We start from the raw sequence: 27,891 nt of genomic DNA, 5'->3' as shown, positions 1-27,891 counted from the left end.
CTATATAATTTTTATATTGTTAATGTGCTCCATAATTACACTATGTTAACCCAATTGTTACAGTATAGTAGCTTCCAATTTTTGCAGTTTATCATTCTGGAAGATTATAGTACGGTAACCTGTGTTAATACCCAATTATCAGAATTTTGTTCCCCTAATCATTATTATATCAAAATACAGAACATTACTTTTAATTCAGGGGTTGTCATTGACCAATGCCGTTAAGCAAGCAGTCCATAAACCCCAGGTTGGAAACCACTGTTTTAATTTATTCACTGCTAACCCGCCCCCCCCACCCCAAGTTATTACAGCACTTTGTTTCTTTTTATTAAAAACTGTATTATCCTTAAAAATATTTACATTATCCTCTAGTAAGTAAAGATCCTAATGCTGTTAATCACAATTATTATACTATATTTCCCACTAATTATTAAATAATCAGCTAATTTTAATGTATTAATCCTCCATTTACTGCAGAATGTTACCTTCCATTCTGATGTCATGAGTCTACTCTGATTTGCAGTATTTCACTATTTCATGATCATAATATATTATGATACATGATTACTAAATATTATCCTATTTATCAATATTAAACCCATTTATTACAATATGTTAATTATTCACTTGTTTGGATTATTTCTCAATGATAATTTTTACAAATTATTACAAAGCATTTTTGCCAATTAGTCTTCCAATGGTTGCGAGTTTTCAAAATGATAGATTGATATGTTAATCTTCCAGTTACAGAACATCATTCCAACTATAAAGAGAACAGTTCCTTCTATGATTACAGTATACTTATCTCCAATGATAAAAGAACACCAATGATCTATGATTACAGTACAGTCAGAGGCCTATGACCACTGTACAATAATTCTCCAATGATTATATGAATGTTTACTCCCTAAATGGTTAAGAGTAGTTTATCACAAACAAGATAAAATCTGCAGATGCTGGAAATCCAAGCACACACACAAAGTGCTGCAGGAACTCAGCAGGCCAGGCAGCATCTATGGAAAAAAGTACAGTTGATGTTTAGGGCTGAGACCCTTCAGCAAGGAGACCTACCGAAATGTAGACTGTACTTTTTCCCAAGGATAGTGTCGTGGTTTCTCGTTTCTCACAAACGACAAGGAGACGCAGAAAACCCGTCAAGATGTTTCAAACTTTAATTTGCAAATCAAAGTTGAGACAATCAGAAAGCTAGTAGCTGACTGCCCGTCGAGGCTTGTACACAGCATTTTTTATAGCAATTTTCCTATCTTAGCTACATTATCATATCCAATCGGCCTGTGATTACATATCATCAATATATCCACTCTCAACTTTCCACTATTGTTTTACTTCCCAACTTAATTATGTCCTAGTTTACATTTTAGACCATATGTCTTCTCATCCCTAACCACAGTTATTTCTTAATTGGTCTTGCATTGACATACTACCACATATTTCATCATCCTACCTGCCACCATTATCTTTCTACTTGGTTTCATTCTCGTTTTCTTCATGAATTAATAGTGAACAGGTCAAAAGTCATGGCTACATAGTGAATACCTTCTAATGAGCTAACAGTGGTTACATAGAGAATATTGAAGAGAATACAATGTGTGCATTTGAGTAAATACTGTAATACATAGAAAATACAATGTGTGCATTTGCATTTTCCAATAATAGTTTATTACTCAGTTATAACATTAATCTCAATATGATTACATTAAGTTAAACCACCATTGATGACCTCACATTGATCACCCACTAGACTGGAGTTAACCTCTGGGATAAATGAGAAACTACACTGCCCAAAACCAGGGTCACCCCAACTTCAGTCACTGTGTTGCAGAGCACATTTGGAGACCAAGGCCGTGTCATTTGCATGGCAAAATTCACATTCCCAAAAAAGACACTCCAAGCTGTCATGGCAAGAGATTACCAGATTGCTGGAGGAAGATTCAAAGATCTCAACCCTTCATTAAAAAAAAACACATTTAGGACCTCGAATCCATACCACAGGAGCAGACGGAGGATAAATCTAAACAGGAGGATTATACTGTCTTTAAATGACCCAGTCGAGTCTATCTGCCCCACCTGTGACAGTCTGCAGGACCCACATTGGGCTCACCTGCCACCTCAGAACTGGAGTGGATACAAGTCATCCTCGATTTTCTTCTGCACAAGGGCTGTCCATAATTAGAGTGTGTGATTTGTAATTGGGACGGAATATGACTCCAACAAATTAAGTCGCTCCTTTTTGCCATAAAACTTGCGCTGGAGCTTCACCCCGTCAGTGTTTTCAGGTGAAGAGCCCACAGTCAACATTTGCGAGAGCCGCCGGCAAAGACCATCAATCACAGTCAGGACCCGCCCATCCTGGCAACGAAAACCAATCAGCGGTTCCAAGCCCGCCCTCTCCCGAAGACTGACGCGAGCTCAGGTGACCCCGGATGTAGATGTGTGGCAGGCGTTGACCCTAGATGTTTGGGGCGAGCGAGATGGAGCGTGATCAGGTGGAGGTAAACCGGAGAGAACCGCGGGCAGACAGGACGTGCCACGGGAGGTCGTCTGAGCTGAGGTGGTTGAGAAGAATGCTCTTGGGCTCAGGACTTGTGTACACTGGGAGGGGGATAAGACACAGGAAATGCTGGAGGAACTCAGCAGGTCAGGCAGCATCTGTCGAGGGAGAAGGACAGTCAACTTTTCGGGACTTCATCAGAACTGGAAAAGAAGTGGGCAGAAAGCAGACTAAAGGGGTAGGGGGAAAGAGAGGAGCACAAACTGACAGGTGAGAGGCGAGGGGCAAGATAGGTGGGAGAAAAGAAAGACAATTATACGAGAAGCTACGAGGTGATAGGTAGAAAAGACAGAGGACTGAGAAAGAACAATCTGACAGGAGATGACTGTAGACCATGGAACTCAGAAAGAAATAATGGGCAGATCTTGACAGCAGGATAGGGGAAGAGAGGGATGAGAGGGACTTTAGAATGAAGGAAGTAAAAGGGAGGGAGAAAAGCAGAGGGGTGTGATTACTGGAGGTTAGAGAAATTGATGTTGATGCTGTCAGGTTGGGGGCTATCAAGATGGAATAAGAGGTTTTTCTCCAGCCTGCATTTGGCCTCATTGTGGTAGTAGAGGAGACTGTGGCTAGACCCTGTGAGAATGGGAAGTGAAATTGAAATGGATAGCCATTGGGAGATTGTGGCTGTTGTGGCAGACACAGTGAAGGTGCTGAACTTTGGGTATCATTAATATAGTGGAGTATGCACTGGGAGTGCCAGACGCAACAAATAACACTTGTCAGGCTCAGGTATTTTGCTGCCTCATCTTTAAGGACTGTTTAGGGCGCTGAATGCTAATGGGGCAGGAGGTGTAGGGCAGGTATTGAACTTTGCACAGTTGCAGGGTTGAAACACTGGTTGTTCATTTCCCTCCATTGTTTCTGCCTGACCTTCTGCGTTCCTTCAGCATTGTGTGTGTTGCTCTAGATTTCCAGTATCTGTTGAATCTCTTGTTACACTGGAAGGCTCACTAAGTCTTTGGCTACAAGCTAAAGCAGCTGCTCGGCCTCAGTACCCTGAAGTGAGAGGATGTGTCTTTTTTTTTGGTTTTGGTGCCCTGGGCTGAAGGTGTAATATGTAGATAAAGTTTACTGTTGGTCTGTCCCCAACTACAATTGGATAGGGATTGAATGGCCAGTGGAGACACTAGGCAGACTGCAGATACTAGAATCTGGAGCTGAAGAAGTTCAGCAGATCAGCAGCATGTGTGGAAGCCGAGAGATGGTTGGGACCCTGCTTCTGAACAGGGAGTATAGAGGGGAGATAGCCAATATATACCAATGAGAGAAAGGAGGAAGGCAAGGGCTGGGAGATGATAGGCAGAACAAGATAAGGTGGGCAAGTGGAGCCAAGTGGTAGAGAGAGGAGGAGAGTGGATTTGGGAGACAGCAGCTGGTGGGAGATCGGTTTAGAAAGTGGAAAAGGGGGTAGATGGAGCCAGTAACCTGGAGCTAAGGTTAAAATGGCTTCTCTCTCTGACATAGGGCAATAGGAATCAAGATACTGCTTTTGATCTCAGTGCCCCAGGGATTGTACAGTGGGGATAATGGTCCTGTAGTTGGTCCTTGTAGTCTGGTGGTGATGGTGAATGGTGGAAAGGTACATTAACTGTTAGGGTACCTGATTGCTCAGATGTTTTGTTGCAGTGTTATTTACTTTCACAACTTGTTAATGTTGTAGGTGGAGCACACTGTCGTACAGCCCAACTGTAGGCCCACCAGCATCCTGATTCTTTAATTCTTTGCATAGGACCCAATACTCTTTTGTTCCATGGGAAGTGAATCCTTATCAGGCTTCTGCCTAGCATTTATTGGCTCCAAATCTCAAATGGCACTTCCTTGCCCTGCCAGTCAGTCACAGGCAAAGCCCACCCAATGTTGACAGCATTTACAAGGAGTGCTGCCACATGAAAGGGCCCCCGCCATCCAGGCCATGCACTCTTCTCACCACTACCACCAAGTGGGGGGTGTAGGAGCCTTGGGTCCCCAACACTGCTTTCAAGAATAGTTATTGCCCTACAACCATCAGGCTCCTGAACCAGCATGAATAACTTCACTCACCTCAACTCTAAACTGATTCCACAGCTTACAGACTCACTTTCAAAGACTGTACAGCTCATGTTCTCAATATTATTTGTTTATCCACGATTTGTCTTTGCACAGTAGTTGTTTGTCCGTCTTTTTGTTTATGTATAGTTTTCTTAAATTCTATTGTATTTTTTATTTTCCTGTAAGTGCCTCAGAGAAATGAATCTCAAGGTTGTGTATGGTGACCCTCAGGCACTTTGGTTTTTGACTTTGGAAATCTAAGGGTTTATTAGCAGTTCACCCTACTGAAACTGTATGTGCTTGGTGTGAGGGAACTATTTAACTCACTTTTGTGACTAATATATGCATTCACATTAGTTGGCTGCACTTATCAGACCATCAATATTTTTCTACACTTGTCCTCTGAACATCATGATTTCTTACACAATTGAATCATCTCCTGTAAAGTTAGGTTTTATTATTAAAAGTTAAAATAAATTCTGTGCAAGAGCCGTGGCCCTGGGTTAACTTGTAATGTATTCTCAAAGCTGGACCGATTGCTATCTCAGATGTTAACTGGCACCTTTTAATATAATGGAATGATCTGCTGAAATGGGTCAACCATCAGTGGAAAAGCTGGGAGAGCAACTGCTTGTATGAAGATGCTGTTGACACAGAACAGCCGAAAAGAAGGCAGATCAACCTGCTGAGTTTCCACCAGCCCCTTTGAGAGATATCTAATTGATCTTCTGCTGTTTTATCTCCCCATAGCCCTCTTTTTTTTCTCTCCTTGACAAGGAAGATCCTGAAACCCAAGTTTTTGTCTGCATCTTCAAGCTTATTCAGTCCAATTCGGTCTTTGTTCAATGTACAGCAGGGGTCACTACATCACAGACAGGGGCAGATTTCTTAATGCCAGCAACGTTGAGGGTAAACTGAATCAACTGCGGCCCTAATTTCAATGAGCTAATGGCATCACAGAGGAGATAATGTCATTAAATTACTGGCTACCAGTGTCTGGGGCTGAATTGATAGTCAGAAATGTGTGTTTAAACCCACAGTATTAGTGGAGCAATGAAATTAATCACAAATTCTGGAATCAGTAATGATGACCATAAAACTTCAGGATTGTTCACTATAAAAGGAAACTTAATGTCTTTAGCTGGTTAGGGCCACATATCATTGTAGATCCACAGTAATGAAATCTTAGCTGCCCTCTGAAATCCCATTGAAGGACAATTCAGGTTGGGCCTTAAATCCACATTTTAACTGTTGGAAAAAAATGATAAAAATTATTGGTAATTCACACAGTTTCATTGCCAACTAATCTGTAGTGAAAGATGAATTAAATCTTAAGTTGATTTTGTTAAGTAAATTAATTTGTTTGCGTTATAACATTAGATGGATTTCAGAGCTGCAACAGGTGTGGGGTGCTGGGAAGAGGTATTTGTAGTGTTGATACTCTCCTCATGCTCTTCATATGTCGTCTTCCATAAGCAAGGATCACAATTCTCATGCCAGTTCGAATAGCGAGAGCTTAGCAACGTGTCGCATTTTATTTTCAGCCAGAAGGTTTCAAAATCCCTTTGTCGCTGATTAATTTCACATGGAGCAGTCCCCCAGCTAATCCCACAGGCCAAATGTTTCCAGTAGGTGGATTTAGTTGTGGATTAGTTTGAGGTGCTGTAGCTGCCAGCCACTCGCCGAGACTTGCAAATCACAGGCACCATGAAGAAAAAGCAAGTGGTGAGGAACTGCTATTCATTTGGGATCTAATGAGAAGGAGCTGTCTAGATGCTGGGAATATGCAGAAATACCTGCAGCATTGGGGCAAAAAATGATTAAGGTATCAGTGAGTGTGTGAAATATTTCCTTTCATAGAACTGTATTTCTCAGTGAAGACAGGAATCAAACAAAGCTGCACCAGGAGCCATCCAGAAACAACCATTCAAATTCCCCTCTGTCGTTGAGGAGCCATCAGTGTAAAGAATCAGATCTTTGGTAGGGTAATAACCAACAGGACTCTGTCAGTCTGCATGTTCTCGAGTTAAGACTGCCGTTATGTGTTTCTTGTTGACATAGAGTACAGGGTAAATGTATCAGAGATTCTTAATGCAAATGTAGTACACAATGCCACCTTTAAAGTTTGAAATGCTATTAGTTGTTCTTCATTCTAAGAGTCACAGGGTCGTTTGAGCACTTGCTGCCCTTCAGCAGATTGTTGAGTGGTTGAGCAATAGTTGATGGATCTGCCACTAGCTTGTCAATATTTTGATTAGCAATGATTTCATTTTCAGCCCTGCGCGTCTTCACTTCCTTGGTCTTTATTGAAGCAAGCTGTTGCATAGCTGTTAATCTTATTGTTTCATTGCTGTTATCCTCACTTGAGTTGTTAGGGGATGCTGTGGAGTCCATGTCGTATCCATCCTGTAATTCTTCGGAGTTCAGATGATGGCGCTGTATTGGGAGACTGTCCCATGTAGGCTGTAATTCTGTGGAGTTTTAATGATGTTGCTGTTTCCAGGGGCTGTTCACTGTAGGGAATGTGCGCCAGAGGCAGAGCGCTAGCATCGCCAAAGTGTCACTGACAGGACTGCCCACTTGAGGTCCCGGCTGCGATTTCTTACATTGCTTTAGTTTGTTTCTGAGCCTTGTACCGTGCACTTCAATTGAATTGTTGTGTTGTTCTTTTGCTCATTCGGTTAATGCAAAGATTTGCTCTTTAGGCTTTTTACTGTCTCTATGATGCTATTTTTCTAGTTTATTGCAAGTTTCACATTTCTTTCGGTTAGTAAAAACTTTACTCGCCTTGTTAATTCATTCATTCACTTGCATATTTGATCAAACTGACCACGTGGTCTTATCTCCAAATCAATAGCAGCCATTCCAGGTTTCTCCTGTCCCTCAAGTATTCCCTGGATTTTATCGCATGTTTTCTTCTTAATAAACTTAATATTGTTGCTATTTTTCATCTGGACTAAGATGTTTTATTCAGGCAAGAGCTCTTAGTAGGCTTCACAACTTTGCTCATTATTTTGATTTGATCTTAATTTGTGTGTACTTTTAATTAGATTGACCAAAACCTCAAAATGTTAATAGATTAAAACTGTATAGATCATCCAGCAACCAGAATAGATTTCACAACTGATATTTTTACCAGGTACTGAAATAGATTGTCCTGCAGCTGAAAATTTTACAGATCTGAATTTCTTAAATAACAATGTAGTAATCCTGAACTCGGATTTTTCATCCAATATTGAAGCCAGGACCGGTTTTCTCTCAGACAAATCAGAACAGACTAAGTTCTTGCCTCTTTTTGTTGTGCACTAAAAATTCCACTTTTTCTGCGATTGTTCTGAGTCCTTAAGTTTGTAATATCCTGCTGACTACACCAGTTGTTGGATTCTGATGTTTTAATCCAAGGTTCTTTCAGAACTCAGGAAAGAGACAGCAAATTTGTTGTTTCAGGATTATTTTATTAAGCATTATTAGAACAAAGAGAAATTGAAACCAACAGTGATAGAGATTTTCCAAGTGAAGATAGATCAAAAGCTAGGATGGCACTGCTTTTTTGTGAGCTATTTTATACCCATAGATAAGGAAAATCCCTTTCAAATTTATGGATAAGAACCCACAAATGAGATCACTCTTATTCAAATCATGCAATACCAAGAGAAGCTTCCAGAATCATACCAATATAACCTCTAGGGGACATATTGAACAACTGCATATACATATTATGATTTCTAGGAGGCATATTAAACTGTTACATGCATATAAGAGCTACTTGAAATACAAGCAGATAATTAGTTGTTAAACTGCGAAGAAAATAACAATTAGACAGTGTAATCTAAGAATTTAACAGTCAGATCCAACTGCAATGTCCTCAGCCCCCATTCGGCTTCCTGTCCACTCACAACTGCATGGCCAGATTCTGCTTAACTTCGTCAACAACTTTGTAGATGATACCACCATAGAAGGCTGTATATTGAATGGTGGCGACTCAGGAGTACAGGAGAAAGAAAACTGAGTGACCTGGTGTATGACAGCATTCGTTTCTGCACTGCCAACAGAACAAATTCGCTAGTCACTGGCTTCAGGAGGTTGGGTACGTAAACAATGCTAAAGTTGAGATGATCAAAAAATCCAAGTTCATAGAAGTGAACATCACCAATAACCTGAAGTGGTCAACCACATAAATGCTATGGCCAAGAAAGTTTAAAGTTTCCTTTTTGAGTGTTTTCAGATAAGAGGATGATTTTTTTTTTAAAATGGGTGTGTTTGGCAATTTTTGTCAAACAAATATTATTTTTGAAGGGTTTTCAAATGAAAATCCTTCAAAACATATGAAGCATATCAACTCCTGCCTGAGAAATGAATTAGATGTGCTCCAATTTGCCTATCAGCACATTGGCTTATTCCCGCTCATTGGCTCTTCATTGAACCTCTGAACACCTGGACAGCAAAGATGCATACATCAGAATGCTCTTTATCAACTACAGCCTGGCATTCAATACTATCGTCCCCTGAAAACTAATCAATAAGCTCAAGATCTTGCCATAATACCTCCTTGTGCAATTGGATTCTTGATTTCCTCACTTGTAGAGCCCAGTCAGTTTGGATTGGCAACAACATCTCCTCCACAGTCTCAATCTGTACAGGTGAATCTCAAGGCTGTGTGCTTTAACTCTCTGCACTACCTGCTTTACACTTTTGACTGTGGCTAAGCACAGCTCCAATGCCATATTTAGGTTTGCTGATGACACCACTGCGGTGGGCCGAATCAAATCTGGTGATGAAGCAGCATATAGGAAGGAGATTGAGTAGTGCCACAACAACAACCTCTTACTCAATGTTGGCAAGATCAAGGAACTGGTTATTGACTACAGGAGGAGGAAACTAGAGGTCTATGAGCCAGTCCTCATTGGGGGTTCAGAGATGGAGAGGGTCAGCAACTTTAAATTCCTCGGTGTTGTTATTTCAGAGGACCTGTCCTGTGCACGGCATGCAAGTGCAATTACAGTGAAAGCTTGGCAGTGCCTCTGCTTCCTTAGAAGTTTGCAAAGATTCAGCATGACATCTAAAACCTTGACAAACGTCTATAGATATGTGGTGGAGAGCATATTGATTGACTGTAACACAGCCTGGTATGGAAACACCAATGCCCTTGAACGGAAAGCCTTACAAAAAGTAGTGGATATGGACTAGTTCATCACGGCTAAAGCCCTCCCCACCATTGAGCACATCTGCATGGAGCATTGTTACAGGAAGCAGCATCCGTCATCAGGGGCCCCCACCACCCAGGAGGTGCTCTCTTCTCGCTGCTGCCATCAAGAAGGTACAGGAACCTCAGGACTCACACCACCAGGTTCAGGGACAGTTATTACCTGTCAACCATCAGGCTCTTGGATCAAAGGAGATAACTTCACTCAACTTCACTTGCCCCCATCACTGAGATGTTCCCACAACCTATGGACTCACTTTCATGGACTCTTCATCTCATGTTCTCAATATTTATTGCTTATTTCTTTATTATTATTATTATTATTTATTTTTTGTATTTGCACATTTTGTTGCATGTTGTATACGGGTTGTACACCCAATTGATGCGGCACTTCTTTAATTCTATTCTGGTTATTGGATTTACTGAGTATGCTTGCAAGAAAATGAATCTCAGGGTTGTATATGGTGATATATATGTTCTTTGATAAATTTATTTGGACATTGAAGTTGTTGATGTCACCCTCAAAGGAAGTTACAATGGTTTGAACCAAAGAACAAAAAAGGAGGTTCTGGAGGATTTACCATAGCCCTTCCAATAGAGAGAAAAATAGAAAAATACTATTGCTGACAAATACAAAAGCACAAGGCTTGAGGGGAATTAATGATCTCTAATACAGTAATGGTGAGAAGGCATAGAAAACACAGAATTTCTAAGCAACACCCACAAAATGCTGGAGGAACTCAGCAAGTCAGGCAGTGCCTGTGGAAGGGAATTTCTAAATACATTCAAGTGAACTTTTTATTTGGTCTGTAATAAGGAGGGTGTATGATTCTGTATTTGGCTTTAGGGAATGGATCAAGGCTGATGGAAAAAATGTCATGGTGTGGCGTTTTTTTGTTAGTGCTCAGAATTCATAGGAAGTGAGAGATGAATGAAAAAGACTCAAGTTCTAATTGTATGTAAAGCCATTTTACTAGACTGAAGGGCAACAGGAAAATGAACTCTATTAAACAGTTATGAGAAGATAAATCAATCCAGAGTTAACAAATTCCATCAAAGGAAAAGGATGTGAGTGATGGATAAACAGCTCTCTGGTAGTTGAGATGCATTAGGGGAAGAAAGGGGAAACAGGAGGAGAAGATGGCGGCGCAACGCAGCTTGCGCGGCCACTCCCGTGAATGATATCTGTAATCTGTCAAGTAGGGTGCCGTGCACAATCCTGATTTGATGAAGACAGACGTGAGAGAATGGAGGAACATCTGGAGAAACTTCTGAAATGCCTTTTTCACTGCCGCTGTTACTGTGTGATCCAGAATCTCTGGAGAGAAAGGCTCCGAATCCTTGGCTTTACTTGTTGCTTGGCAGCCGGGACGGGGTCGAAGCACTGGGCAGAGATCACGTTTGGTGTCAAAGGGCTGGTCGGAGGCTCGAAGTTTTCGGACGGACTCAGAGTTGGCTATGGTCGGATGCTTCAATGAATCGGCAGTTGTCGGTGCCTGGAGGTTTATGGCAGAGAGAGCTTCTCCCTTCTGCCGCCTGCTATCGGGGACTATCGGGAGTCGATCAGAACTTTGAGACTTTTTTTTACCATTCCCATGGTTTGCTCTTTATCAAATTATGGTATTGCTTTGCACTGCTGCAACTATATGTTATAATTATGTGGTCTTGTCAGTGTTAGTCTTTGGTTTGTCCTCTTTTTTTTGTGATATCACTCTGGAGGAACATTGTATCATTTCTTAATGCATGCATGCATTTCTAAATGGCAATAAACGAGGACTGAGTGTCCTCATAATCTAATCTAATATTGAAACTTGTCAGGGAGAAGATAAGACCTTAAGTACAAAGTGCAAGAGTATAGAAAGTGTAAGCATGAAGTTGAGGATGGTATAATTAAATATTGTCAAGTAAAATCGAAAACTCCAAAGATGTTTAATAAGTAAAGAACAGAAAGATAAACCGAGGAAAGAATAAGGCCTATGACGGAGTATTAAAGGTTGTGTGGAGGCAGAATATGCAGGAAGGTTCTTGATGAATATTTTACAACTATATTCACAGAAGAGTGATGAAGATGTGATGGTTGTAATGAAATAGTGGTTAGCATAAACAGAGTGAAAGAGAATGTATTAGTGGCTGAGTGTTTTTCAAAATGGATTAGGTGCTTGGCCCAGATGAAATAGACCCCGGCCTCTAAAGAGAAGCAAGGAAGGAAATTGAGTATTTTTTACTATAATTTTCAATCTTCCCTATGTACAATAGTGGTGCCTGGGGAATGGAGAACTTTTAAAGGGAGGAAGAGATGAAACAGATAACTGTAGGCCAGATACAAAGAATTGAATACTGGAATCCACTTTAAACAACCATATTTTTCTTTACTTAGAAAGGCGCAGATTAATCATGGGTAAGATTTCCTTAAGGGAAGGTTATGGGTGACGAGTCTCCTTGAATCATTTGAAGAGCTAATAAGGAGGGTCCTTGAGATGTATGTATGATATTTGTTGTACAGATACTACCAAGGCTTTTGGCAAAGTCCTATATGGAAAACAAATCAAAAAAGTAAAATCAAATGGGATCCAAGGAAGGGTGCAACTTGGATCCAAATTTGCCTCAGTGGCAGGAAGGACCAGGTATTGTGCTCTTGGCTGGGGTTTCACAGAGCTTAGTCAGTTCCCTTGCTTCTGGATGCATATATTAATGAATTTTACCCAATATTGGGGCCATGACAAAGATGTGCAGATGATGCAAAAATTGGCTGTAAATAGCAAAGAGGAAGCTTTAACCTACAGGAAGCTATGGCTGGTCTATTCTAGTGGATTTTAAAAAATAGCAAATGGATGTTAACCCAAAGTTTAAGGTAACATATTCAGGAAAGTGCAACAAAGGAAACAGTTATAAAATCACTTGCAAGTATATTGAGTGATGTGGATAAACAAAAAGACCTCCTGAGTGTATACCTGCAGATCCTGATGTAGTAGGAGAGATCAGTAAGGCAATTAAAATGTAATAAGAGAATGCTTTCTCTTTTTATTGCAGACGAAGAATATAAGAGCAAGGAGGTTATGCTAGAGGCAGAAGACTTCATCACATCTCATATGTTCTTGGACGCACATAGAGTAGAGCTATGTTCAGCAGGATTATAGATCTAGGGCTGGAAACAGGAATTAAGTTTGTCGTTTCTTTTCAACTGTCACAGGCATGAGCTGAATGAATTGGTGTCATAAATTTTCTGTGATTCTGTCAGGGTATTTTGGTGTCTGTTGTTGGATTTGCCCTTAAGTTGGCTGCGGAGATTCTAGGTAAGGGAGCATCTCTGGAGAGAATAACAGACTTCATGTTTCAGGCTGAGGATTGAACAGAACTGGACAAATGAGGAGACCTGTTTGTTTTCACACTTCTCCAGTCTGATGCAGAGTCACTGAGCTGAAATGTAAATATTTTGAATACACTCTGTCCCTTGAATTGACTCTCTGAGGTAGAGATTCAAGAGGGCTTGAGAAAAGTCATTCCTCTTCGCCTGTCTGTTCATTTATTCTGAAACTATGCCTCCTTGGAAAAGTAACCTCTCAGCATCCATCCCATCAATCTCCTGCACACCCTCTCTTTAACCTTAGAATCTTGTGTGTTTAAATATGATTATCTCTAAAGGATCTCAACTCAAAATGTCAGCTTTTAATTTTCCTCCAAGGATGCTGCCTGACCTGCTGATTTCTTTCAGTATTTTGTACAAACGTTTGTACGTGTGTTGATGTTGACTCAGGCTGTTTTCATTGTTGTAGATTGAGCGGAGTTTCACTGAACCTATGTAAGAAGTTCCATGATATCAAGGTTGTTTCTGAATGATGTTCAGTTTGATATGGGCTCAGGATGCCATGATTTTATGAGAAGATATGACAGCATGTCCCTGATGATACCCAGATACTGTAGTGGTTTTATCAGACACTGAGAAGATAGCACATTTTGTGCCATTGATTTTTTTTTTGTTCTTTAATTTTCTTTCAGCGTCCACCACGTGCCCTTCCGCCATTGCCAAGGTAAGCCTGCTGAATATGAAGGTGTAAATATTTTGGGGACAGCACCATGCCATTAGTAAAAACAATAACAAGTGTGATGGTAAATAGTTTAAAAAATAATAAGTTATTTACAGTTGAACAATATGACACAGTGTCAGGTATTAAACTGTGGGGTTTTGTTGTGGACCCTCTGCCTTGAAGTGGGATGTATTGTATGAGTGGGTGTTGTACAAAATTGCTGGAATAAGACTGGGTACGATGTCCTTCCTTCAGTTTGAGAGGGACAGATTTCATAGGACAGTGTGGCCATTAGATAATGATTTGGGGAAATAATCAACTATTGAGGAAAAGCACACAGTGCCTAAAGTAAGTTGTACAGTTATTTAAGCTAACGTACCTTGGGGATTATGGGAATTTGCTTCAAGTCACTTGTGGCAGGAAGGTCATAGTTTTGATCATCGGTGAACACAATTGAAAGTGGTGCTACATTTGTGGTTTGAGGGGAAAAATACCAAAATTTGTGTTTCTAACTGCATTCCAGTGTTCCCAGTTGCTGAATTTGTGAATAAGGATGGGATTGGATAGCCCACCAATATTTAATATCTGAGGTTCATCTATTAAAAAGGGACCGTTGATGAGGTACCAGGGGCTCAGTCATGCTCAGGCCTAATACAGAATGAATGAGAAAGGTGGTGAAATAAAGGCACTGTAAAACATGCATTTGGTAAAGAGATTATGCCTGGATCTGGTAGAGTATGACTTGTTATTGATAACAATAACACTGGTGAACAAAAGAAAATTCCATGACTAACAAACTTCAATAATCAACAAATTGATCATCAGACAAACCTTTTAAAAATGGAGATGCCCCAAGGAGATTGTACTTGCATTTTCCAATTTTATAACTGCCAAATGAACACCAGTGTAAACCAACTAAAAGTTGTATTACTGATTTATTAATAGTTACTGTATTTTTTAGGTTATGATTTTTATGGAGTTCTGTCAGTGATAAATTGCCTCACAGCCTAATTTTGCACAATCCTGAAAATATAAAATTAATTAAATTGAAAAAATTAATAAAATTGATTTTTATCTGTTGATACAATTTTTAAAATGAATTGAATTTGCCAAATCTGTTCATCCACTAATCAGTGATGAAGTATACTGTGCCTTTATCAACTGATTGTCATTTCTGAGATAAGGTGATTCCTTTTGTCTTGTTTTATCATCTTATTACATTGGTGGCAGTAAAAAGTAGGGGTACAGGTTCAGGCAGAGACACATAATGCAAATGGAAGAAGGCTTAAAAATGAATCATGGAGCAAGAAGGAAAGCTGGTCAAGATGAGTTAATTGAGTGGTAGAACATATTACCAGGAAGGTCTTTAAATAAATGTGGTTCAGTGATAATTGGGTATCTGAAGAGAGAATGAACAAACTCAATTAAGAGAAATGGAGTAAAGTAGAGTTGAGGATGTAAGGAAATAGGCAGGTTTGGAATCATGGTGAACAGACAGTGCATTGATGGGAAGGTTAGTATTTTGAGGTTGATTATTAAAAGTGAAAAGACAGATGGGAGGGATTGAATGATAAGAACAGTAGGTGAATTTGAGGGATCTGGTGAGAGGGTGAGTCAAGGTGTGAGATATAGTGAGAAGGTAGGTTGAAGAGAATCACATCAGATAAGATGTTTAGTCGATTCAGCAACGTTTTATACTGTTTTTATCTTATTTACTTTTCTTTTATGGGCTGATTGGAATGAAGCAGCAAGACTAAAGGTAGGCCTCATTTGAACTTGCCACTTCCATTGCTTTTGATATTTACTGATATCTTTTCATAGTGAGCTACTGTGTGGGTATTACATTATAATTGGCATTGGAAAGCCATTGACTTGAGCTGCTACTGCTCTTTGTTGCAAAAACGCTACTGTGGAAATTTGTACAGAGTCACATCGATTAAAATGTAATTGGTTTTGACTGTCATGGTTCAATGCCTGCTGAAGCTCATTTTCTCATCCAGTGTGTGAAGAATTGCCCAATGCCCAACTAACAAAGATTGACTGGGAACTTCTTCAGTACTTCTGTAGGAGGTTTTGTCTGAAGGGGCAGTAAATAACCAAAATAAAATATTGGCAGTTGGCACTTTCAGTCCAAATTGCACAATAAACTCTGGTCTCTTCAATTCTTTACTCCTCTTTCAAGTGTTTTTAACTGGAAGTCAGTTTTACGTTTTCACTCATGCAACTAATTTAAAAAAAATTGTTCATATTACTATCCCTCAATATATTTGAATAATAATAGTGAATGCAGTTAGAAGTTGTTATTTCATGAAGATAACTAATAAAAGCTCACTTTACAGTGTTAGTGTAGTTCTATTTTGTAGTTCTATTTAAGGACAGTATTTTAAAGTTTAAAAACAGTCAAAACTTTTCAAAACATCCTTTGCTTCCAAAAGAATAGGTTTAATTTTTGGAATTTGCTTGAATGTTTGCAAATGAACAATATTAGAGAAATCATTAATAGTGATTAACTTACTCCAAGGGCCTGGCTAGTTTTGTAGCCAAATTAACCCAAAGATTTTGGACACTCTGGTTTTCTTTTGCCTCAGTTGTACCGAAAAAAAATATTGTTTATTCAAAAACAGCAGTTCAGTAACAAAGAAAGAATTGCTAGAAAACTGAAGTCTCCCAGTTTGCTTTGCAACTGAGCATCAAAGTCACATTTATGAGACATTACAGACAAGGATTGGAAATCAAAGGCAAAAAAGAAAAAGGATTTGAGAAAAGACATCTCAGCCATCTGGGGGTAGCTATATGGCCATGGAAGGCTCTGTGGTTATAATCAGAGAAACCATTCTCAGATTCCTTTGGCTGAGCCATTTTCCCCTCAACCCCATTCTCATGCCTTCTCCGCTCCCCATAACCTTTCATGCCCTGACTAATCAAGAACCTATCAACCTCTACCTTAAATGCACCCAGTGACCTGGACTCCACAGCCTTCTATGGCAACGAATTCTACAGATTCATCACCCTCTAGCCAAAGAAATTCTTCATCCTCTTTTCTAAATAGAAATCACTTTATTTTGAGGTTGTGCTCTTTGGTCCTAGACTCCTCAACCAAAGGAAACGTTCTCTTCACATCCAGTCTATCTTGGCCTTTCAACATTCATTAAGATTCAATGAGATTTCCCCCTTCATTCTTCTAAATTGAAGTGAGTACAGACCCAAAGACTTCAATCGCTGCTCGTATGATAACCCTTTCATTCCCGGAATCATTCTCACGAACCTCCTCTGAACCCTCTCCAACGAGAGGCCCAAAACTGCTCACGATACTCCAAGTGAGGGCTCACCAATGCCTATACAGCCTCAACATTGCATCCTTACTTTTATATTCTAGCCCTCTTGAACTGAATGCTAACATTGCATTCACCTTCCTCACCACCAATTTAACCTGCAAATTAACTTTTAGAGAGTCCTGCACGAAGACTCCCAAATCCCTGTGCACCTCTGAATTTTGAGTTTTCTCCCTATTTAGAAAATAATCTATGCTTTTAACCCTTTTACCAAACCAAAGTGCATGACCATACACTTCCCAACACTATTCTAATTGCCACCTCTTTGCCCGGTCTGCTAATCTGCCTAAATCCTTCTGCAGCCTCTCTGCTTCCTCAACACTATCTGCACCTCCACCTTCCTTTGTATTGTCCGCAAACTTGGCCATAAAGCCACCAATTTCATCATCCAAATCATTGACATACAATGTAAAAGGTAACGGTTGAACACAGACCTCTGGAATACATTGGCAGCCAATCTGGAAAGGATCTCTTTATTCCCACTCTTTGCCTCCTGTCAATTAGCCAATGTTCTATCTATGCTAGTATCTGTCCTGCAATACACTGGGCTCTTATTAAACAGTCTCATGTGCAGCACCTTCTCAAAAGCCTTCTGAAAATTCAAATCTCATCATCCACCAATTCTCCTTTGTCTATCTTGCTTGTAATTCTTCAAAGAATTCCAACAGATGTGTCAGGCAAGATTATCCCTTAAGGAAATCATGACGACTTTGGCCTAATTTGTCACGTGCCTCCTAAGTACCCTGAAACCACATCCTTAACAAGTGACTACAACCTATTCCCAACTACTGAGGTCAGGCTAACTGGCCTATAATTTCCTTTCTTCTTGCCTCCCTCCCTTCTTGAAGACTAGAGTGACATTTGCAATTTTCCAGTCCTCTGGAACCATGCCAGAATCAATTGATTCTAGAAAGATCATTACTAATGCCTCCAGTCTCTTCAGCTACATCTTTTAGTACCCTGGGGTGTAGTCCATCAGGTCCAGGTGACTTGTCTACCTTCAGACCTCTCAGTTTCCCAAGCATCATCTCTCTGCCACTACACTCACTTCTGCCCCTTGACACTCGTAATACTAGTGTCTTCCACGGTGAAGACTTGCAAAGTACTTATTCAATTCATCCACCATTTCCTTGTTCCCCCACTACTATCTCTCCAGTATCATTTTCCAGTGGTTCAATATCTTCTCTCCCTTCTCTTTTACTCTTCGTATATCTGAAAAAATGTTTGATGTCAAATTTGATATTATTGGCTAGCTTACCTTTATATTTCATCTTACACCCCCCCATGGTTTTTTTAAGTTGCCTTCTGTTAGTTTTTAGAAATCGCCTAACCCTCTAACTTCCCACTAATAATATGCTCTATTATATTCCCTCTCTTCTGCTTTTATGCTGGCTTTGACTTCCCTTGTCAGCCACGGTTGCGTCATCCTACCTTTAGAATACTTCCTCTTCATCTATCCTGTGGCTTCCAAATTGCTCCCAGAAATTCCAGCCGTTGCTCTTAGTGCCCCTTCCAATCAACATTGACCAGCTTTTCTGATATGTCTGTGCAATTCCCTTTATCCACAATAATACTGGTACATCTGACTTTAACTTCTCCCTCTCACACTGCAGGGTGAATTGTATCATATTATGCTCACTGACCCCTACTGGTAATGGAGATCATGTAGCCTGTCAAGATCAATCTACCACTAATTCCTCTGTACAGCAGCTAACTACCTCAGAAATGACTCGTGTCAGCTGCACGATGCTCTAAGAGGAGAGCGGGAAGGGTGGGGGAAGATGGGGAAGAGAAGAAGCTTTTAATATTGCATTTTTTCTTGAGGTTTATGAATGTTGTGTCCCCTAGCATTGTACCTTGATCTTATCTTATTAATAATCATTAAAGACACTGGTGCAGAGGTTAGTGTTGTTATCTCACAAGTTCAAGGGTGCCAGATTCAGTCCTTGCCTCAATTGCTGTGTGAGAGAGGAGTATGCTTGTTCTCTTTTTAATCACTTGAGTTTCCCCAGGTGTTCAGATTTCCTCCCACACCCCAGTAACATGCTGGTAGGTCAACTGGCTACTACAAATTACTCCATAGTGTAAACAAGTGATGAGTGAATCAGCATGAGAGAGAAAAGTTAGTAGTAGGACTGCCTGTAAATAAAGAGGATTGATTAGGATAGCTCTGATGAGGAGCGGCATGAAAGTAATAGGCCAAGCTGGCAGTGTCTTCCAGAGCAAGTCCGTAACCGTCTTTGTTATTGTTGCATTAAGCCAAATTAACCCCAGCTGTTGTTTCTGTTGCAGATGCATCTACAAACAAAACCAAAAAGAAAAAAGCCAGAACAAGCAATGGAGTAGGTAAGTATATGAATATGCTCTGTTTGTACTATAATAATATATGTGTTAAGTAAAATCTTCCATCCATGCAGTGGTTTGAAAGCTGAAATGAATTATGAAAAGGAGGCCAAGACTGAGAACCTAAAACTAAAAGTGCAAGGTCTTTTGAATAATTAATAGATTAAGAATGGTTCGGCACAGTTAGGTGCCATCTGTATGTAACAGAATGATCTGCATTGCCTGACTGGCACTCACTGTAGTAAGTGTCAGGATTTAACATTTTTTTTCTGAGCTGGAGTGTGCCAATTGCCAGGTGAGCCACCTTCTAACCAGATACTTGCCGGTGAAGCCAGTCCCTCACTGTGCTACTGGGAAGTGGATCCTCCCAATATTTGTAATCCTGAGCATCCTCTGCATTTCTGCTAAGATGTTGGGACATGGTTGAATAATGTGAGGACTCTAGTAGGATGAGATTCTGGCCTTTCCCAGGGCCTCTAGCTCAGTCTAGGGCTCTGGAGATGGAGGCTGGAGGGTTTCAGCCTGAAATGTTGACTGTACTTATTTCCATAGATGCTGCCTGGCCTGCTGAGTTCCTCAAGCATTTTGTGTGTGTTGCTTGGATTTTCAGCATCTGCAGATTTTCTCTTGTTTGAGAATTAGGTGCATGTTGTTATTATGGTTGTTCAAAATATTGGTCAACAAAGGAGAGATATTTTGGGCAAGTCGTTAAATGAAACCTGAATCAGGCCATATTTTGTTCTTAAAATATATACTTTTTATTTTATTTAACTTATGTTTCCCAGGTGATTGATGTGGAAAACCAGGTAGCACTTCTCAAATATGTCCATCATTTGGATGGTCCAACTGTGGCAATCATGAAAAGTAAAGGATATTAGATCAAAGTTTGCTTTAATTTTGCAAACAAAGGCAAATCCAGGAACTGGGAAATATTCAGAATTCATCAAATAAGGCCTATGGTATTGACACGGAAAATTTGAGATACAAGTGAAGGCTAATAAGAAACATAAAAACATATTGTAAGAGCTTCAATAGAAATGTAAAGAAGTAAAAGCAAAAATTAATATGGTTCCATAAAGGATTGAAAGATGAGAAAATGTATTGGTGAAGTAAGAACAAAGAAATTAAAGAATTATTTTGTGTCCACCTTCACAGAAGAAAACAGAAAACTTTACAAAAATTGTGGCTGTCTGCATTTTTAGAGTAAACAAAGAGCTAAAAGAACCGGCATTAGTTTAAAAAAAAACAGATGTTGGAGAAATTGACAGGGAGGCATTGCACTGGTATTTGATACAGCTTTCCCCACTCCCCTCTACCCTACACTCAACTAAATGGCTGTGAGCAAACCTGCAGAAGCTCAGTTATGGAAAACCATCCTGATTGCAGATTCATCACACGGGAAACCATGCCTGAGACTTTCAGTGTGGGTACACATGATTATGGACTGTCACTGCATGTTGATTAGAGTTCTTGGATGTTCTTTAAAATCTTGGTTTCATCTTACCTCACAGACACTTTGATGAGCTCAACAGGAAGGCGCAAGTCTGAAAGCATAGAGCCCCTTACCCCAGACCTTCAGGATGCTCCTCCTCAAAAGAAAAAGAAGAGGAGAAAGCTACTACCAGCAGCTGGTGAGCAGGGTCAGTCTCCTTAGAAATGCACAATGTAAACAAAGTGTAAAACATACTTTGTGTTGGAGAACATCACTGACATATTGAAATCCAAACCATTGTATTAAATTCAGTAAAACACTCCAGTGCATACTATGTCAAGGTGAAATTGGTGAAGCATGAATTTCAGAATTTACCATTAATTCTATGAACAAAGTGCTACTTAAATTCATTCATGGTAAAAACCAGTGTTCTATATTAGTGTGGTAATAGGATTGCTCTGTGAACTGGCATTGGCTCAGTGGGCTGAAAGGCCTCTTTCTGTGTAATAAGGACATACGAAATATGATAGCTCTGACTTCTTATTCCATCAAATACTTTCCTGTTATTTAAATCACAAATGAATTGAATTGACCTTATTACTTAACATCCTTCAAATACATGAGGAGTAAAAGTCTTTACAATACGTCTCCATTCAAATGTGCAATTAGCAATTATAGTAATTTATATATAACAGGATGGCCAGTATAACATAGAAATACAGTAGCATCAGCATGAATCAATCAGTCTGATGGCCCGGTGGAAGAAGCTGTCCCGGAGCCTGTTGGTCCTGGCTTTTATGCTGTGGTACCGTTTCCCGGATGGTAGCAGCTGGAACAGTTTGTGGTTGGGGTGACTTGGGTCTCTAATGATCCTTCGGGCCCTTTTTACCCACCTGTCTTTGTAAATGTCCTGAATTGTGGGAAGTTCACATCTACAGATGCACTGGGCTGTCCGCACCACTTTATGCTGTGACGCCAAACCAAGCTATCAGACAATTGATGCTAATGAGAGAGATAAGAGAGACAATGGAGAAACGTTCAAAATGCTAATGAGAGAGGAGAGAGAGAGAGCTTAATGGAAAAGAAACACAATTCAGCTATTGACAGACCGGTTATTTTGAACCTGAACTGTTTGAAGTTTGATGGATAAGTGATACCCCAGCAGGGGGATAAAAAGAGCAGGTTCGCTAGGCACGGACACCACAAGATCACGAGATAACGAGACCCTGTAAAGAGCGGTGCACCCCCACAAGTTGGTGGAAGTTTGGAGGTCCAGTTCGCGGGAACTGACCATAGACTCACAGGGTGTAAAGGTACCATTGGTGGGAACCTGGTGTGTGTGTCCGCCCTTGCCTGGGTGCCGGGTTCACCACGGAAGAACAGTCGTATCCGGAATGGAGGGGTCACAGTCAGTGACCACAGCGGGATAGAAGACATAAAAGGGTCCGCCCGAAAACCAACTGCGAAGACATCAAAGGTCTGCCTGAATCAAATTGCATCCCTCCCCCCTCCCCCCTCCCCCCTCCCCCCTCCCCCCCTCCCCCCCTTCCCCCTTCCCCCTTCCCCCTTCCCCTTCCCCTTCCCCTTCCCCCTCCCCCCTCCCCCCTCCCCCCTCCCCCCTCCCCCCTCCCCCCTCCCCCCTCCCCTCCCCCCTCCCCCCTCCCCCCTCCCCCCTCCCCCCTCCCCCTCCCCCTCCCCCTCCCCCTCCGCCTCCGCCTCCGCCTCCGCCTCCGCCTCCCCCTTCCCCTTCCCCTCCCCCTCTCCCCCCCCAACGGCACAACAGCAATTACTGCAAACTGTACTAAGCTGAACTGAACTCCGCGTCACTTAAGACTGATCATTTTACCCCTAGACTGCAATAGAGCTTGGTTTGATTCCTATTACCCTAGTTCTGTGTACATGTGTGTATTATTATTGCTAACCTGTTGCATTTATATCCTTACGATTAGAGTACTGTGTTACTTACTTCTTTAATAAAACTTTATTAGTTCCAAGTAATCCAGACTCCAACGAGTGTTCCATTTCTGCTGGTTTGGCAACCCAGTTACAGGGTACATAACACTGCAGAGTCCTGCAATTGAGGGAAGTACATTTCCCATACCAGGCAGTGATGCAGTCAGTCAGGATGCTCTCAATTGTGCCCCTACAGAAAGTTCTTAGAATTTGGGGGGCATACCAAACTTCTTCAGCTGTCTTGAGGTGAAAGAGGTGCTGTTGTGCTTTTTTCACCACACAGCCAGTATGTACAGACCATGTAAGATCCTCGGTGATGTTTATATTGAGGAACTTAAAGCTGTTCACCCTCTCAACCCCAGATCCATTGATGTCAATAGGGGTTAGCCTGTCTCCATTCTTCCTGTAGTCCACAACCAGCTCCTTTGTTTTTGCGACGTTGAGGGAGAGGTTGTTTTCTTGACACCACTACGTCAGGATGATGACTTCCTCTCTGTAGGCTGCCTCATTATTATTTGAGATTAGGCCAATCAGTGTGGTGTCGTCAGCAAATTTATTTAGCGGATTGGAGCTGTGGGTGGCGACACAGTCATGGGTATACAGAGAGTAAAGGAGGGGGCTTAGGACACAGCCCTGAGGGGCACCTGTGTTGGGAGTCAGAGGGGCAGAGGTGAGGGAGCCCACTCTTACCACCTTCTGGTGATCTGACAGGAAGTCCAGGATCCAGCCACACAAAGCAGGGTGAAGGCCGAAGTCTCTGAGCTTCTTGTCGAGCCTGGAGGGAATTATGGTGTTGAATGCTGAACTGTAGTCCAAGAACAGCATTCTCACATAAGCATACCTCTTCTCCAGATGTGTAAGGATGGAGTGTAGAGCTGTGGCTATTGCGTCATCTGTTGATTGGTTATATTGGTAGGCAAATTGTAGGGGGTCCAGTGTGGGTGGTAGCACCCTGCAGATGTAATCCTTGATCAGCCTCTCAAAGCATTTGCTTATTATTGAGGTGAGTGCAACAGGACGTCAGTCGTTCAGACATGTTACCTTGGTCTTTTTAGGTACAGGGACAATGGTGGATGTTTTGAAGCAGGAGGGCACTCTACACTGGGAGAGGGAGAGATTAAAAATGTCTGTAAACACACCTGCCAGTTGTGCCGCGCACATCCTGGGTATTCGCCCTGGGATGCCGTCCAGTCCTGCAGCCTTGCAACTGTCCACCCATTGGAAACACCAGCATACTTCAGCCTCAGAGGTGACCAAGCTGCCGGTTGCATCATCTGCAGGTCTCCTCAGGGACTCAGTGTTGGCTCAAGTAATCAAAGCTGTAGACATAGCCACTGAGATACTGACAGTCTTGAAAAGCAATCTATCTCAATGTTTTTGGGCTTCTGGTTGACTGGAATCTTGTAGTGTTCTAAGGTTAAATTCCATGTGGAAATTATCAGTAAGCTTACTGTGCCTCTGGACTACACTCATTAGTGCAATCCCCACACATGTCCTCCTGCAGATGATTTGTTCTTCCATCCAACTGTTTGGCCAAATATTCAACAGGTCATAAGGTGGCAAAATGCATTGTGGTGGCAAGGTGGTTAGATTATGTGCTAAGGCAAGAAATTGCAGTGTGATTGAGGATATTTGAGGATCCAGTTTAAAAAAAAATAAAGTTGTTGCTCTTCCTTCCTTTTCCTCTTTTGTCTGTATCAGATGTAGTTTCCTATTTTGTGTGAATACCTGTTGCAAATTCTGAAGACTATTCTGAACTCAGGTCTGTTTTGTATGAAAAACAACTAGAAACACTCAGCAGGTTGGGCAGCATACTGTAGGGAAGGAAAAACAGTTAACGTTTTGGGTCTCTGAATCTGCATCACAAGTGATATTAAGCTAGCTAGTTGCCTTTGTGAAGTCTGAGGAAGCTACAGAACAAAATGATAAATAATAAAAGGAGAATAGACTGTGAACAATATTTAATTGTAAATTTACTGTTTGGTACAGATTCAGAAACCACCTTTACTCAGCAGAGTATCTCTGAAGTGTACAACTTGTACAGTGGACCAAACAATGAACTTTCACGTAAAACCAGGAAGAGAAACAAGTGAGTACTGATGAGCAGTTATGTGTTTCTAGTCTATTTTTGATATTGTCTTAAAATATTGCAATGGTAATTGCACATCTGTGCACAAAATATCCTGCCTTCCAGGGTGTGTTTATATTTCCAAGTGCCTGATAAAATTAAGAATACAATTGAGTTTTTCTAACAAAACTAGATGAAGCCTCCTACAGCCTTTCAGAAGGGAAACTGATAGAGCTCTTGTCATTAAGATGTTTTACTTAAACAGTTTCAATTGAATCTTCTTTGCTTCACACAATTTTCACCATTTTGCAGCTTCGTGGATTTTACATCATCTTTCTTGCAGGTCAAGTTCTGCTTTTAAAACTTGATCTCTTACACAGACATCCCACCCTGCAAAAACTCATCTCAGGGAGGTACCACCACCATTTCAGGGAGGAAGCACACCCCCCCCCACCCCGCAACACCATATCCCCCCGCCCGTCGACCACCAAGGGTGCGTGTAATACTTTGTTTAATGATTTTGTCTAATCTGTAAACCAAGTTGGGTATATGCAGCAAATGTGACATTAAAATATGTACTTATATTATATTATCATGTTTATTCTATTACAACTTTAAGCAAGTCTACAGGGAGTTTGGCCTCATCACGTAGGACATCAATAGCGTAGCTCCTTAGCAGCCAGCCAGCTAGTTTAGATGACGTTAGCTATGCTGTAATGACACCTGTTAAACTCACCTCAACATGTCTTTTACATTTTAACCCACCATGGGCAATAGAAAAGTCACTGTTGCAAACAGTGCAGCGAGCAACACTGTCATTATTTTTGAGGTCGACTGTAAAGCCCGCCCACAGAGAAAACTGATCGGTCTACTTAGCAGGGGTCCCCAACATTTTCTGCACCGCAGACCGGTTTAATATTGACAATATTCTTGCGGACCCTCAGGACCGGAGTATAGGTGATAAGTCAATAGCATCATAACATCTTAAGTAACATTTGGATATTAAACACACAGCGCATATTTTCCCCGTATGAACATATAAAATCATTGCAACACACCAATATCGCTGAATCACTGGGAGCCCTGGGCTTGTTTTCCTGCAACAAGACGGTCCCATGGAGGGGTGAGGGGAGACAGCGATACTTGAAAGGGGTTCCTTATATCCAGTCTATTCCGCAATATAGTTTTCATTGCATTCATTGCAGAAAACTCTGCTTCACAGCGATATGATGTTAGAAATGGAAGCAACGTTTTCAGCGCTTTCGTGGCTATCTCAGGATATTTAGCCTTGACTTTGATCCAGAATGCCGGCAGAGATGTTATGTCAAACATACTTTTCAGTCCACCATCATTTGCAAGCTCGAGGAGTTGATGTTTTTCCCGCGCTGACATGAATGACGCGCAGGTAATGACCTCACGTGCGTTCAAGCTCAACAGTGCGTGACAGGGAATGAGGAAAGGTGCAAATGACTCATATCGTTTCATATCGCCAAATCATATTGTTTCCTCACGGCCCGGTGGTTGGGGACCACTCTTAGCATGAAGAGAGACCAATCAGGATGCTTGCTCTCCCCCTCAAAAAAATCTGTTTCCGGGATATTGTATATAATTTCCGGACGTCAGGGAGCCACTATCGATATGCGGGAGACTCCTGGATCTTCCAGGAGAGGTGGGATGTCTGCTTTCATCTTAGCTACCAACCCAAACACTACTTCTGTTAAAATTTTTCCACAAGCCCTAGATTCCACACACTGTTTGATTTTCTTGTCTGATCAGTCTGAACCCGAGGAACAAAATATTCCCAATGTGTTCTGTGCAGGTCAGTAATTCAAAATGACAACTTGCTCTTCTCAGTCTAAGTTGTGAACAGACTTTCAAGCAGCAGCCATGTTAATCTCCATACTACACTGGATGTAACCATTAATTAACCATCTAATACAAGTTGTTAAATGCCTTAATATCCCTGTGCACCAAAGCTTGACTGGCTTTGATGCACATTTTTCAGTGGCTGCAGCTTTCCCCCCATATGATTGCTTTTTAAACAAATGCAGACCAGGAATTCTAACAGTAAATCCCAAGTGTGACAAGAATATAAGAGGTAGTGGAATTAAATTAGTACAGATAGCATTGATTATGGATATGCCACTGACACAGGCGTGGTATTCTGAATGTTCTTTCTCCTATGATTTCCATAATCTCTATAAAAGCATTCTTTGAAACATTTTAGCTTGACAGAATTCTAATCTATATTTCCCACTTCTGCTACACTCTATTAATCTTTTATTAGAATGTTTAACTGTCTACCATTAATTTTTATCCTAATATATTCTGGGTCCTTTCATGAGAGATTTTGAAATTCTGAAAAGTGATACCACTGTGCAACTCTTGAAAGCTGGATGATTAAATAATTTCCGTGTATGTCATTTTAGATGCCTATTATTTACCAAATTTATGTAATGCAGATTAAAGAAGCAAACCTGTGATTATGCTAGAAATTCTTTCACATTTAGAAACATGTTTGGGCATTGACTCTGTCATGATTATCAGAACCAATGAGACTTGCTGAAGCCCAGATCCATTTTATTAATCTGCCTCATGTCTCATATAACTTTTTTTTGTGTTCCATACTCTGCCAGAGCCTCGGCGACCACTTTTCAAGTGGTTGTTTTGGAGGAAAGATTCTGTGAGTGGTCCCCCCACGTCCTTCTCACAGCGCAGTCTTTTTTTTTACGAGGCCGAGTTGCGAGCTCGACACTCAACCTGGCACGGATGGAAAGCGTGCCTGGGAGTGGCCCGACTGGATTCAAACTCAGGAACCTTCGCTCCGGAGTGCAGCACTGATGTCACTGCGCCACCAGCCGGGTTCATATAATATTAGGATACTTTAAACATGGAGTTCTTAGTTATCATACCATCCTGTGGAACTATTTAT

General features: G+C 41.0%; 1 protein-coding gene across 2 annotated transcripts in view; it reads left to right on the top strand.

Annotated features, from left to right (window-relative positions):
• Positions 1–2,439: 2,439 nt before the first annotated feature.
• The window catches only part of tmem237b (transmembrane protein 237b), a 42,676-nt gene continuing 17,224 nt past the window's right edge, over positions 2,440–27,891 (top strand). The window contains exons 1-6 of one of the 2 annotated variants that reach the window (XM_072261439.1): positions 2,440–2,513; positions 13,803–13,834; positions 15,577–15,590; positions 19,456–19,509; positions 21,018–21,137; positions 24,881–24,980. In XM_072261439.1, the coding sequence (XP_072117540.1) occupies positions 2,475–2,513; positions 13,803–13,834; positions 15,577–15,590; positions 19,456–19,509; positions 21,018–21,137; positions 24,881–24,980 (359 nt within the window). In that variant the 5' untranslated portion in view covers positions 2,440–2,474. Of the gene's footprint in view, positions 2,514–13,802; positions 13,835–15,576; positions 15,591–19,455; positions 19,510–21,017; positions 21,147–24,880; positions 24,981–27,891 lie in introns of both variants that reach the window. The other variant, XM_072261438.1, reaches the window with a different exon arrangement.

Source organism: Mobula birostris, chromosome 6 (assembly GCF_030028105.1).
Source record: "Mobula birostris isolate sMobBir1 chromosome 6, sMobBir1.hap1, whole genome shotgun sequence".
NCBI classification, from domain to species: Eukaryota; Metazoa; Chordata; class Chondrichthyes; order Myliobatiformes; family Myliobatidae; genus Mobula; species Mobula birostris.
This window is presented reverse-complemented; position numbering and strand designations above follow the sequence as displayed.